This window comes from Saccopteryx leptura, chromosome 12 (genome assembly GCF_036850995.1).
Source record: "Saccopteryx leptura isolate mSacLep1 chromosome 12, mSacLep1_pri_phased_curated, whole genome shotgun sequence".
Classification (NCBI taxonomy): domain Eukaryota; kingdom Metazoa; phylum Chordata; class Mammalia; order Chiroptera; family Emballonuridae; genus Saccopteryx; species Saccopteryx leptura.
Window position 1 is genome coordinate 50,053,646 of NC_089514.1, and position 15,756 is coordinate 50,069,401.

Consider the following 15,756-nt stretch of genomic DNA (forward strand, 5'->3'; position numbering starts at 1 on the left):
TGTGAATGGCTTTCCGTTTCTCACAATTGCTAAAGCACCAGCAAAGCTAGCCGAATTCCAGTCACCTTGTTGGGTCCAAACACAGAGTTGCTGCTGACTAGCTTGCACTCTGCACAGTAGCTCTTGACATGCTTTCTTCCTGCTGTCCCTCACTGGATATTTCGATGCAAATATAGCATAGTGTGTGTTGAAGTGCTGCTTTATATTTGACCGTTTCATCGATGCAATTTTATCATGGCATATTAGACACACTGCAGAACCTGCTCTCTCCACAAAGGCAAATTCCTCTGTCCATTCCACTGAAAAGTATGATACTCCTCATCTTTTTTTTCTTTTAGCCATCTTCTTTGTCAAAAGGGTTTCTGCAATTAGCTAGCTGACCACTTGATTAAAAGGAGGAAAGTTTACTTTCTGACCTCACAATAACTCGTTTACCTTACGCATTATCCAATAAAAATTGGTGTTGTCCCGGAGGACAGCTGTGATTGGCTCCAGCCACCTGCAACCATGAACATGAGCGATAGGAAATGAACGGATTGTAATACATGAGAATGTTTTATATTTTTAATGTTATTATTTTTTATTAAAGATTTGTCTGTGAGCCAGATGCAGATATCAAAGGAGCCATATCTGGCTCACGAACCAAGGGTTCCCAACCCCTGACCTAGCCAAAGCCAACACTGAGAAGAGAAAACAAGGACTCTAGGGTTCTCAGTGTGACATGGAAGGTAGCTGCAAGCCCAGGAGAACTTGAAAAGGTTGCTTGCAGTATTACTCCTTGAACAAAAAAGAAAGACAAAAAATAAAAAAAAAATTAAAAATCTATGAAGGTATTCTAGTTACTCATTCATATTCATAGCCAATATCATTAATGCACAAGTGTATATGTGTATGTATACAACTATCAATGTCCACTTTATAGTTTTTAAGAAAATATATGTGATATTTTAGCATAGCATAATACTGATGCTTATGGAAAATTCTAGTTTATTTTATAATCAATTTAAAAGATACTTAATAAAGCAGTTTAAATGGATGATTTGTTTTGATTTATATAATTTAAATTTCAAAATTATAATTTAGAATTTCTCTTTAAAAATATTTTTAAATTATAGTTTATATTGATGACTTCAAATCAAAGGATAATAATTCATGCTTCCAAAATAGTATATTTAATTGCAATAATAAAGAAAATTTCAGGCACACACAAAAAGTGGGACCCTCAATTGACTAGCACTCTTTTAGTGATTAAAAGTACCATCTAAAAGGAAAAAACTAAAGCTTTAAGGAATTTTGAATTAGCTAAATATAAAAGTGGATAAAAAGTATAAAGATAGTTGTATAAGTGTTTATATAATAGATGGCATTGATAAATGCTTGAATAATTGTTTCCACCTAAACTTTGATCTCATCTCTCTGCTACTTTTTTTTTTGAAGTCTTCAACCACTCAGTCAAATGTATTCTTCCTATTTGTTTTTAAAATTACTCCAACATCTCCCTTTAAATCAATTACTCCAAATTAAACTCTCAATCCAATATAGTTTTTCTACTGCCTTCTCTCAAGTTTTACATGCATATTTCTAAAAATTTTTTTAAATTTTTATTTATTTTAGAGAGGGGAGAGAGAAAAAGAGGAAGAGAAAGAGAGAAAAGAGAAGTGGAGAGGAGCAGGGAGCATCACCTCTCATATGTTCCTTGACTGGGCAAGACCAGTGTTTTGAACCTGTGACCTCAGCATTACAGGTCAACTCCTGTCTACTGCAGCACCATGGGTCAGGCATAGATTTCTTTAAAAATGGTTTTTATTTTCACAATCCCACTCCTCAATCTGCTGTATTTTGGCTTTCCATCCCTGTAACACCAATAAAATAGTGCTCAATAGGCTCATTACTTATCATTATTCCCATATGCAATGGACATTTTAATACCTCGTCTTACTTGATTATGGAATTCAAGTCTGCTAACCACTGGCACTCCCTTTTCAACACTCTTGCTTTACCATTCAGGGCCTAACTCTCTTTTTTCCAACCACCAGTTGAACTGCTCCTATTCTCCTTGGCAGGCTGAGTTTTTTCCTCACATCATTGAATGTAGGAGTTCCTCAAGGTTTGGCCTTATGCCTTTTTTTCTTCTAATTCTCTACTCCCTTGCTGAATAATCTCATCCAAATCCATGGTTTCAATTACAAAGCATTTATAGCCCCAGGCAAGACCTCTGAGCTCAACTGCTTACTTAAATCTCTCCTTTGATATAACAAAGACATATCACAAGATGTTTAAAAGTGAACTCATAATTTTTCTTTCCAAATTTGGTCTCTCTCTAGATCTTTCTATCTTAACTGAGGATCTCCAAGACAGTTATATAAATCAGAAAACTTAGTCCTTCACTCTTCCTTTAAATCAATTTAATGCCAGATTCATTACTATTTAAATATCTTCACAATATTTTTTCTCTTTATCTCCATAACCTTCCTAGGTAGGTTAATAACACAAACTATAGTATTTCTTGCTTGGATTACTGAAATAACCTGATAATTAGTTTTCTTCTCTCTACTCCATGTGTTTTCACACTACCACCCAGGAACCAAATCTAGACTGCTGCCTATTTATGTATGATCTATAAGCTAAGAATAATTTTTACATATATAAATAGTAAAGAAAAATTTAAATATTTTGTGACATGTGAAATATATATAGAATTCAAATTTCAGTGTTTTAAAGAAACACTGAAAAGAAAAAATATACACCTATTTTTATTTTTATTTAATTTTTATTTTTTCTTACACCCACTTTTATACTTGTTTATTGCTGCACCCTTATGATGCTGACAATTTACCGTATTTTTGGCTCTATAAGACATACCTGACCATAAGATGCATGTAGGGTTTTAAGGAAGAAAATAAGAAAAAAATATTCTGAACCAAATGATGTGCTAAAATATTGAATAAAATATACCACAATAGGAGGGAAAATGGCGACAGAGTAGGCAGATGTTAAAACTCCCACCTCTCAGAACCAAAGTGGATCACAACTTAACTTAGGAACAATCATCTTGAAAAACTAACTTTGAACTAAACTAAGAGGAATCTATAACCAAGCATCACTGAAGGAACCACGCTGAGCTGGTAGGGAAGGTGGAGATGCGGAAAGGGCTGCTCCACTCCCAGGAGCAAGAGGCGGTCCAGAGGGTCTCTTGCAGTGGGAGGGTTACCTGGAGAGTTGTGGGTCTTCAGCCCCAAGACTGGAACCCCAGCCTGGAACCCCAAAGACTAGAGAAAGCATACGAACAGTATTTAGCTAAAAGAAGAGCCGGAAACTTTTGAAAGAGAGAGACAGAACTCTCAAACCCAGGCTCCATCTAAAAGGGGCAGTGCAGAAAACCTTGTTCACAGCCACTTACCCAGGGCTCCAGGAGCGGGGAGCACGGAGAGCACTGCAGTTGCGAGAGGAGAGTGTAGTCTAGGAGGCCCAGGGAGAGACTGTGGGGGACAGCCAGTCTCACCCCTGTACTGGGTCAAACCTAAAGTGACCATTTTTCCTGGGAGAACCAAGCCAGCAAAGGGAAGCAATTACCCCTGCCCACCAGAGGCTGTCCTGCTCCAGTGCAAAGAGTCACTTAGAAGCAGGAGGCACATCAGGGACACAGGTTTTGAGTGCAGAGGTCTGGGCTACATCACCCCCCAAACTGCTGAGTACCCTCCAAAGGGCAGGAAGGCCCAACAGCAGTGGCAGCCACAGTGCTTGGCCTGTGCAGCAGCAGGGGGTGGAGCCCAGCAAGGCAGCCCGCACCGTGGCAGCAAGGGGCGGAACCCAGAGAGACCTCCTGAACGCCCATGGGGAAGCAAAGCCTGGAGAGGCAGCCCATGAGCCCATGGAGGAGAGAGCTCGGTGAAGGATCTCTCTAGAGCCCAGCAGCTCACGCAGTGATGGCAAAGGGTGTAGCAGGGAGAGGCATCCTGTGTGCCTGTGGGGCAAAACCCAGAGAAGCAGCCTGCACACCCATGGGTTGGAGGAGCCTGGAGAGATGAGGAGTCCCCCAGCCTGGGGCAGCCCGAGCTGTGGCCTGCAAACCTGCATGCCCGGCAGTGCTAATGCCCAAGTGCCCGAAGAGGAGGCAGCAGTGGGGGGCCAGTGGAAAGATCACACCTCGAGAATAAAGAGGCCACACACATTGGCCAAGAGTAGACAAAAGCCAACCTAGGAGTGCAGCTGATATTTACAATGGCATCAGGGTCCAGCAGAGGCAGCCACAAAATCTGGATTGCCTGTAGCTCCAAGAGGATTGCTAAGGGCCAGTCATAAGCAGTAACCCCCACTGGTCTGCTCCAGATTTTGGCCAGGGAGCTCCAGGACTGGTACATCCAGCAGCCAGATATGGAGAGCATTAGCTCAGGACCTAACAACCCTTGTTAAAGTGGTATCTTAAGGAAAGTCTCCTCACACCTGACCCAGCTAAGGCATAGAAAACTCTGACACAAAAAGCAAAAAGAGCAGTAGCAGCAGACAAGTAGCCCACAGCAGGTTACAAACAACAGCTGAGTCCAACCCAAGAAGTTCTAGAAGCAACACAACTGAAATCTAGAGGCAGACAATGCCAACCCTATACTCAGCTAGCTACACAAACAACACATCCAAAGGAGCAGTGTATACAGAGACAAAATGGGAAGACAGAGAAATGCAATTCAAATGAATCAACAAGAGAAATGCCCAGAAAAAGAACTGAATGAGATGGAAATGACCAAGATACCAGATGCAGAGTTTAGAATAATGATTGTTAGAATGCTCAAGGATTTTAGAGCAACAATAGATGGACATAATGAGCACCTAAACAAAGAGATAAGAAGCAGCAAAAAGGACATTAAAATCATACAAAAGAATCAGACAGAAATGACAAACACAATATGATAAATGAAGACTACACAAAAAGAAATTAAAAGCAGGCTGGATGAAGCAGAGGATCGAATCAGTGATTTAGAGGACAAGGTAAGCAAAAGCATGGAACCAGAACAGCAAAAAGAAAAGAGGATCAAAAAGTCTGAGGAAAATCTAAGGGAGCTCTGTGACAACATGAAGAGGAACAACATCTGCATAATAGAGGTTCCTGAAGGAGAAAAGAAAGAACAAGAGATAGAGAACCTGATTGATTAAATCATAGCTGAAAACTTCCCTAAGTTGATGAAGGAAAAAGTCACACAAGTTCACGAAGCACAGAGAATCTCATAAAAGAAGAACCCAAAGAGACCTACACCAAGACACATCATAATTAAAATACCAAAATTAAGAGATTAAAAAAAAGAATACTAAAAGCTTCAAGAGAAAAGCAGTCAATCACATACAAAGGAGCCCACATAAGGATGGCATCTGACTTTTCAACAGAAACAGGTGAGGCCAGAAGGGAATGGAAAGAAATATTCAAAGTAATGCAGAAAAAGAATCTACAACCAAGACTTTTTATCCAGCAAGGCTATCATTTAAAATTGAAGAAGAAATAAAAAGCTTCCCAGACAAAAATAAAAAAAAAAACCAAAACTCAAAGAATTCATTACAACCAAACCAATGCTGAAATAAATGTTAAGGGGATTGTTGTAAACAGAACAAGGGGAAAAAAGAATCTAGTAAAAATATATATATAGATTTAAAGAATAAAATGGCAATAAACAACTACATATCAATAATAACCTTAAATATAAATGGATTAAATGCTCTAATCAAAAGACATAATGTTGCTATGTGGATAAGAAAACAGGACCCATACTTATGCTGTCTACAAGAGACCCACCTCAAAACAAAAGATACACATAGACTGAGACTAAAGAAATAAAAAAAAATATTTCATGCAAATGTAAATGAAAAAAAAAGCTGGATTACCAATACTGATATCAGACAAAATAGACTTTAAAACAAAGGGATAACGAAGGTCACTACATAATGATAAAGGGAGCAATCCAACAGGAATATATAAGCTTTATAAATATCTATGCACCTAATATAGGAAGATTTTGATGGACATAAAGGGTGAAATCAACAGCAATAATAGTAGAGGATTTTAATACTCCACTAACATCAATGGATAGATCCTCCAGAAAGAAAACTAAAGAAAGAGCAGCTTTATAGGTCACACTAAACCAAATGGATTTAATAGATATCTTCAGGACCTTTCACTCCAAAGCAGCTAAATATACATTCTTTTCAAGTGCTCATGGTACATTCTCTAGGATAGACCACATGTTAGGACACCAAAGGAGTCTCAGTAAATTTAAGAAGATTGAAATCATATCAAGCATCTTTTCTGATCACAATGGCATAAAACTAGAAATCAACCACAATAAAAAAACTGAAAAACATTCAAACACTTGGAAACTAAATAGCCATGTTATTAAATACTGAATGGGTTAACAATGAAATCAAGGAAGAAATAAAAAATGTTCTTGAAATGAATGAAAATAAACATAGAACAACTCAAAATTTATGGGACACAGCAAACAGCAGTACTGAGAGGGAAGTTCATAGCATTACAGGCATACCTTAAGAAGCAAGATAAATCTCAAATAAACAGCTTAACACTGTATCTAAAAGAACTAGAAAAAGAACAGCAAGTAAAGCCCAGAGAAAGTAGAAAGGAGGAAATAATAAAGATCAGAGTGGAAATAAATGACATAGAAGATAAAAAACAATACAGAGGATCAATAAATCCAAGAGCTGGTTTTTTGAAAAGGTAAACAAGATTGATGAACCTTTAACCAGAATCACTGAGAAAAAAAGAGAAGACTCAAATAAAACAATTTGAAATGAGAGAGGAGAAGTAACAACAGACACAGCAGAAATACCAAGGATTGTAAGAAAATAATACGAAGAACTATATGCCCCAAAATAAGACAACCTAGATGAAATAGACAAATTCCTTGAAACTTATAATATTTCTGGAAGAATCAGAAAACCTAAACAGATCAATTACAACAAATAAAATTAAAAGAGTTATCAAAAAAAAACCAACAAACAATAGCCCTGGGCCAGATGGCTTCACAAGCGAATTCTACCAAATATTCAAAGAAGAACTAACTCCTATTCTTCTCAAGCTATTTCAAAAAATTCAAGAGGAAGAAAGACTTACAAGATCCTTTTATGAGGCGAGCATAATTCTGATTTCAAAACCAGTCAAAGAAGATACAAAGAAAAAAAATTATGGACCAATATCCCTGATGAATTTAGATGCTGAAATTCTCAACAAAATATTAGCAAGCTAGATCCAACAATACATGGGGAAAAAATCATACATTATAATCAAATGAGATTTATTATATGGAGGCAAGGATGGTACAATATTTGCAAATAAATAATGCAATTCATCATATAAACCAAAAGGAGAAAAATTACATGATAATATCAATAGATGTAGAAAAAGCATTTGATAAAATCCAGCACCAATTTATGATCAAAAGTCTCTGCAAAATGGGGATATAGGGAACATACCCGAACATGATAAAGGCCATCTATGACAAACCCACAGCCAACATCATAATCAATGGGCAAAAATTAATAGCAATCTCCTTAAGATTAGGAATAAGGCAGGGGTGCTCCCTTTTACCACCCTTATTCAACATAGTTCTGGAAGTTCTTGACACAGCAATCAGACAAGAATAAAAAATAAAAGCATCCAAATTGTAAAAGAAAAAGTAAAACTATCATTATTTGCTGATGATATGATACTGTACATAGAAAACTCTGAAGTCTCAGTCAAAAAACTACTGAACCTGATAAATGAATTCAACAAGGTGGAAGGATATAAAATTAATATTCAGAAATCAGAGGTATTTTTATACACCAACAATGAACTCTCTGAATGAGCAATTAAGAAAACAATACCCTTCACTATTGCAACAACAACAACAAAAATACCTAAGAGTAAATTTAACCAAGGAGTTTAAAGACTTGTACTCGGAAATTATAAAACACTGATAAAGGAAATCAAGGAAGATACAAACAAGTGGAAGCATATACCATGTTCATGGATAGGAAGAATAAACATCATTAAAATGTCTATATTACCCAAAGCAATTTATAAACTCAATGCAATTCCTATTAAAATACCAATGACATGCTTCAAAGATATAGAACAAATATTCCAAAAATATATATAGAACCAAAAAAGAACACAAATAGCCTCAGCAATCTTGAAAAAAAAGAATAAAGTGGGTGGTGTCACACTTTCTGATATCAAGTTATACTACAAGGCCATTGTACTTACAACATCTTGGGCCTGACCTCTGGTGGCGCAGTGGATAAAGCGTCGACCTGGGAACATTGAGATTGCTGGTTCAAAACCCTGCACTTGTCTGGTCAAGGCATATATGGAGTTGATGCTTCCTGCTCCTCCCCCCTTTCTCTCTCTCTCTCTCTCTCTCTCTCTCTCTTCCTCTCCCTCCCTCCTCTCTAAAATGAATAAATAAAAATAAATTCTTTAAAAAAAACCCAAAAAACAAAACATCTTGGTACTGTCATAAGAACAAGCATATAGATCAATGGAACAGAACAGAGAGACCAGAAATAAACCCACAACATTATTGACAATTGACAGTGGAGTAATGACAGTCTCTTTAACAAATGGTGTTGGGAAAATTGGTCCACTACCTGCACAAAAATGAAACTAGACCACCAACTTACACCATTCACAAAAAATAAACTAAAAATGGATAAAAGACTTAAATGTAAGTCATGAAACTATAATCATCTTAGAAGAAAACAGGCAGTAAGCTCTCCAACATCTCTCGCAGCAGTATATTTGCTGATTTATCTCCACAGGCAAGTGAAATAAAGGACAGGATGAACAAATGGGACTACAGCAAACAAAAAAGCTTTTGCAGAGCTAAAGACAATATGAAAAAATATAAGTGGTTAATAACCAAAATTTATAAAGAACTTGTAAAATTCAACACCATGGAAGATAAACAATCCAATCAAAAAATGGGCAAAAGAAATTAATAGACACATCTCCAAAGAGGACATACAGATGGCCAACAGGCAGATGAAAAAATGTTCAACATCACTAATCATTACAGAAATGCAAATTAAAACCTCATACCAGTCAGAATGGCGCTTATTAACTAAAGAACACAGAGTAAGTGCTGGAGAGGATGTGGAGAAAAGGGAACCCTCCAGAATTGCTGGTGGAAATGAAGACTGGTGCAGTCACTGTGTAAAATAGTATGAAGATTCCTGAAAATATTAAAAATGGAACTGCCTTTTGACCCAGCTATCCCACTTTTAGGAATATATCCTAAGAGTACTAAATCACTGATTCAAAAGAAGAAATGCAGCCCCGTGTTTATGGCAGCATTGTTTACAATAGCCCTAGTGTCTGTTAGTGGATGAGTAGATTAAAAAGCGGTGGTACATATACGCAATGGAATACGTGGCCATGAAAAAGAAGGAAATCTTATCTTTTGTGACAACATGGATAGACCTGAAAATTATTATGCTAAGGGAAATAAGCCAGGCAGAGAAAGAAATATATCATATGACCTCACTCATTTGAGGAATCCAATGAACAATGTGAACTGAGGAATGGAATAGAGACAGGTGGGATCAAAGAGACATGAGGGAAAGCAGACCTAGGGAAAGGGGAGGAGAGGATGGGATCAGAGAAGGGAAAGAGATTGGTGAAATTATATACACATAACACAGAGTTATAGAGAGCAGGAAAGCAAATCCTGGAGGGAAGGAAGGAGGGCGTTGGGAAGAGGGGAGCAGGGGGGATGTTGAGGGGAACACGGGGGTGGGCATGATGTATTCGGTGGGACCCTTGAATCTATGTAAACACAATGAATTAAAATCAATAAAGATATATATACCACAATAATATTTCAACAATGTAAACTCAACAGAAGTACTAACAACCATTGACACTATTTTTAACAAATGAGAAGAGACTTTAATGTTCAAATACTCTTCTAGTTGTCCGGGAACCCCAGGAACTCAGCACCGCTAGTGTCAGAATTTAAGAAGCGCAGTTCCTCACAATCACTCATATCACTTTTTTCTCTATTTTCCTATATGATACCACTTTCAGTGCCATCTAAGGCATTGTTAATGCCACATTATTTGAATGACTGTACCACGGTTTCATTCTTCACTGACTGCCATGTTTTCACCCATCCACAAACTTGAGTGATAGTGGGTCTCTTCATTCTTCCAGTTGGTGTCAGACCATGATTACCAGCAGCCATCCATTTGTTCCACTCTTCTCACATAAAGACTTTAAACGGTTTGTTGATGGAAACATTGAGAGGTTGCAACTGGCTGGTAAGACCCCCAGGAATTACAGCTAGATGAGTCTTCACTTCTTTAAAGATTTTTTGTGTGGTTTCTCTAGTATGTGCTCTAAATTGGTCAAGCACTAATAGGGCAAGAAGTGACGTCAGCACTTCACACGGAGCTCCAGCAGCTGCAGCACAGGCCTCCACTGCTGCAGTGCGCCTCTCACGTCTGCCCTGGATGATGCCAGATGAATGCACTCACACAATCTCACTCGCCTTCCCTCCTGAGCCGCCTGCAACCATGGAAACCGGAATCAGGAGATCAATCAGCAGATGCCAGGGTTCCCCACGCTGCCATGGCATATATGATTATGCTCTCACTGGTGCTCATTCTACATATGTTTATTGGCACAGTGCCCTGCAGCAGCTAAAAAAAAAATGAACATTCGTTCCATAAGACGCATGGACATTTTCCCTTCCACTTTTTTGGGGAAAATGTGCGTCGTAAGGAGCAAAGATACGGTAGTTATGAAGATAAAGGCCATGTATAGTGCTCTCGTTAAGTCACATACTATACTGCTCACAAAAATTAGGGGATATTTTAAAATGAATATGAAGCTATAAAATATCCCCTAACATATGTGAGCAGTATACACGGTACATTGAAGTAATCTAGTCTTAATTGCATTGTAAGTACCATTTATTTTTTGTTACCATGCTTATTTGTTATGATTAAACAAGAAGAGAAATGTGAACTTTGAATATGTTACTTGTAAAGGACGATGGAGTATGAATTACTTGGTTATTGAATTATGTGGCAATGTATGTGCTTATTGTACAAAGTTTCTATAGCTTTGATGTAAGAATATGATGTACATTAGAATTATAAAACTAAGCATTCAGCACAATATCCCCATTTGGTAAGAAAACAACAGTCAAGAAAAAATAAAAATACTACAACAAAATATTCAACAATAACTAATTTTATTCACAAAAATAAATCAAAATTAGACTACACCAAAATAAGATCCTGAGTGGCTTATTTGTTAGCCAAGCAAGAAAAATCTTTCACTGATATTGAATCATTTAACCTTTCCACCCAATAAAAGGGACTTCTAGCCTCTCAAAAGAAAAAAAAACTGTATTCTTTTCATTAGGAGACCTCTATTACAAAATTATAACTAATTGGTACTGTTAATCTATTCTTAAAATTTTGTCAATAAAAATTATACAGATTTGTTTCTGATATTGTTATATAAGTACTACATAAATAATAATACTCTTGATTTTGCCCTTTAGCCTTTAAAACCCAAAATATTTACTATCTGGACCTTTACAAAATTTTTTGACACCTCTTCTGTTTTCTTTAAATCCTTCTTTCCACTCAATCAAATGCACTTATTTAAAATAATTATCTTTTTAAAATATTTCAAAGGAATACCACACCTTAGGGCAAAGACCACCATTCTTAAAATTTCCATATTACCTTTCAACAATCATATTGAATCATATTACTTAGTACTCTCTCCTTTTCAATCACAGCACACTTTCAATGCTTCCTACCATGTTCCTACCAGCCTCAAGGTCCTTCCTTGTACATACAGTTCCTTCTACATGAAGCACCTTCCCTCTCTTTTTGCTTATTTACTCAGATAACGGTTTGGACCTAAATATTGTCATGTCTGTAGCGAAACCTTCCTTTATGTCTATGATTTGGTTAACTACCACAACAAACACACACACATGCACTTTTATAGTCTGAAAATACCTTTGAATCTTAAGTGTATTAAAATCAATTACTCTTTGTGACATTTTCATAAGTAAAGATTTATTAAGTTGTCAAAGCATTTCACTGATTTTTTTCTCTCTTTTTTTTACAAGTCTTTTTACAAGAAGAATCTCTATTACTGGTTTTTAGTTTATTTCTTCTCAAGCCTTGTAATTACAGAGTAAAAATTTCTACCTGGCAAATATTTTTTTCCAAACATTTCAAAAAAGAGATTATTTGTTTTCTTATATACATGAATTGCTGCACATATTTTTACAATTTTATATAAATACATATTACATACATACTAAAAATCATTAGTCTCCAACTAGAATATAACTACTGGTCTCCTTCATTATAGATAGCTATTAAAAGTAACTCATAAGAAAGCAATGCCTCACACCTGTGCCTGAAGAGAACCGGGAATCAGCAGTGCAGTCTGGCGGCTCCGGGACATCAATGACATTGACGGTCAGCACGTGCCTCACGAGCCCTCCAGTATCAACTATCAGTAGAAACCTTCGGGGGTCAGTTTCATAATTAAAAACTTTAGTAGATGTGATTACCCCAGAACCTAGTTAGAAGAACATACTTTTGAGTCTTGAAAAATTTCAGAATTACCAATATTTATTTTTTTGCTACCTTGCAAAGACTTAATATATGAAAATAAATAAGAAACACCAATAGTTGACTTTTTTAAATGTTACAATTTAGACTTCTATTTTTATTTTACTATATTTTTAGTAAATTGTTTTGTTTTTAAACTTTTTCACTAAAAACCATTTCCAAGATCACAGAGACCATGAATGGCAGATATCACATTGTGATCACAATAAATGTCTACTTTTTGTGAACAGGGAAAAATTGTTTATTTATATCCAATTTCATTAGTTATTATGGTTTAACCTAAAATAAAACAGGTTTGATATAATTTAGAGCTGGCACTTAGGTAAACTTTATCACAAAAATGTATCAGTTATCAAAGAATACATGCTACCTCCAAAGAGTTACTTCTATATGCTACTTGACTGTAAAAGCAGCCAGTTCCCTGCTGGGCTATCTTAAGACCTGGGTATAAAATAATTAACCATTTTAAGTGAAGACAAGAAAATAAAATATAACTAAAGAAAAGAAAAACACAGATACCAATAAAAACAATATTTTGTTCTGTTTATCATTGTGGGAAATATTAGTTCCATTAAATTTGGACATTTTTAAAGACAGTTATTAATTTTTAACAAGGAATACCTTTTAAAATTAATGAAATATTTGGGATATTCTTAGAAAGCTTTAGTCACAAAAGCTATTGTATTAGAGGGAGCAAAGATTATCTTTAATTCTGGGAAAGTCACTATTATCCAAAAGCAACTCTTTCTAAAAAATATACTAACCAATCTTAGCAAATGGTTTTAATATAGACAAAAATAGTTTCTCTGAAACAAATAAATTTCCTTTCCATTTTAGCAGCGTTTTTTAATTGTATGGAATGATTAGTCAAACAAAATTACAACAAGAAACATGAACAACCCAATGTTGAACTTCTTTCAAATTGAAATGTAGCTTATATATCTCAAGTAGGGGAAAAAATAATCTCAAAGTTGGCCTGACCAGGCAGTGGCGCAGTGGATCGAGTGTCGGACTGGGATGCAGAGGACCCAGGTTCGAGACCCTGAGGTCACCAGCTTGAGTGCGGGCTCATCTGGCTTGAGCAAAAAACTCACCAGCTTGGACCCAAGATCGCTGGCTCGAGCAAGGGATTACTCGGTCTACTGAAGGCCTGCGGTCAAGGCACATATGAGAAAGCAATAAATGAACAACTGAGGTGTTGCAACGAAAAACTGATGATTGATGCTTCTTATCTCTCTCTCTTCTTGTCTGTCTGTCCCTATCTATCCCTCTCTCTGATTCTCTCTCTCTGTCCCTGTAAAAAAAACAGTGTGGTGTTGAATCAATCCTAGAGAGAATATTAACAGATTTAACCACTGGGTGGTTGTTTATTATAATGTTTTGAATAGGTGTCCTCCTATCAATTAAGGGGACTAAAACTTGAGTGATCCTGTGAGTCTCTCCTGATCCCTGTATCCCAAGCAAGATATTTTCAGCCCTTATCTTTGATATCAAAGATACAAGAAAGGAGTAGTCATAGTCTAAGTATTAGCAATGCATGAAACAACTTGTGGGTCAGTAAAATTAGTTGGATTTATAGAGGGGCTAAAGGCTGATAGATTAGGTTTCAGAAGTTAAGATGTATTTCCCCTTAAATTAGAAATGAACAAACTTTTGGAATTCAGCACTATAAGTAAATCCAAGCAAAACCAGAAAAAAAAAAACACCCCAAGCAGAAAAATAATAATGTATCACACAGAATTATGAAAAGAAAACTCAGTATTGTTTTAAGCAGTTATATATTGGAGTGGTTTGTTATGCATCTCCAGAAAACACATATAGGGGGTCATACAGGTTTAAATAATTGGGAGAAGAATTAGAACTACAACCAAGGATCTTTTAGTGTAGGAACATGCACACAGATACATAATCAAAACCTAAAATAACTGGATCAGGCATAGTTCTTTTGCTCAAGAGATTCAACCAGGGAAATAAAATCGCTAAAGAGTGATTTAAAAATTCATAAGAAGGGCATTGTACCTAATGTTGGAAGTGGGATGGATGCTAACATTACTTCCCAGAGTGAATTATTTCTGAACTAATGACGATAAATGTGAAGGAGTTGGACAGATGAAAAAAAATAGAGAAGGAAAAATATGGCATGATCTGTGCAAAGACCTGCAGACAGAGGAGCTTTGTGCATTAAGAGATACATATTTGGCCTGACCTGTGGTGGTGCAGTGGATAAAGCATCGACCTGGAAATGCTGAGGTCGCCGGTTCAAAACCCTGGGCTTGCCTGGTCAAGGCACATATGGGAGTTGATGCTTCCTGCTCCTCTCCCCCTTCTCTCTCTCCCCCCCCTCTCTCCTTTCTAAAATGAATAAAAAATAAATAAATAAAAGAGATACATATTTGTAATGGGGAGTGATAGCTTTTGAATTTGGAAAGACAAACAGGAGCTACATCTTTAAGAGATTGGTGTGTCAGTTTAAAGAGTTTAAGTTTTACCTTGAGGAAAATAGGAATCTATCAAAGAGTTATAAGTGGTACAATAGTGGTATATGATAGGTAGTAGAAAGACGACAGATGATAGATAGATGATAGCTAGATAGATGATAGATAGATAGATAGATAGATAGATAGATGATAGATTAAATAATTATACTGATATGGTCATGTTTATGTTTTAATAAAGTACCAAGTCAATAAATAGAAAATTGTGGCAGAATTCAGGAGGCAAAGAGACCAAAGGGGAAGTAGATGCAAAAATCTAGATAAAAGGTACTAGGGAAGTAACTTGAAATAGTGTTAATGGAGATGAGAGCCTTTAGAATTCATAGGATTTGGTGATTGATTAGAGATGAAAGATGTGACAAAAAATTTCAGTAATGCATGCCTGTCACATCGTTCTCTGAAGTGAAGATGTCAGAAAATTTCCAAACATGATGGTGTTTGTAACGTCCTACACAATAGTAGATAATGCTTAGGGCCATTAAGGATTATCTGCCCTAGTGCATGGCTGCATCCTAGAGAGTTGTTTAATGTTGTTCATGTAAATGGTAAAGCAGAAGCAGAGTTTGAGACAAAATAACCAGCCCAGATTTGAATAATTAAATCTAATATAATT

General features: G+C 36.4%; 1 protein-coding gene across 5 annotated transcripts in view; it reads right to left on the reverse strand.

Moving 5' to 3' along the window:
* Positions 1-15,756, reverse strand: part of LOC136384123 (cadherin-related family member 4-like) — a 130,839-nt gene that overhangs the window by 101,811 nt on the left and 13,272 nt on the right. For all 5 annotated transcript variants that reach the window (XM_066354215.1, XM_066354214.1, XM_066354213.1 and 2 more), the window contains exon 3: positions 12,425-12,595. In XM_066354215.1, coding sequence (XP_066210312.1) covers positions 12,425-12,595 — 171 coding nt within the window. The remainder of the gene's footprint in view (positions 1-12,424; positions 12,596-15,756) is intronic.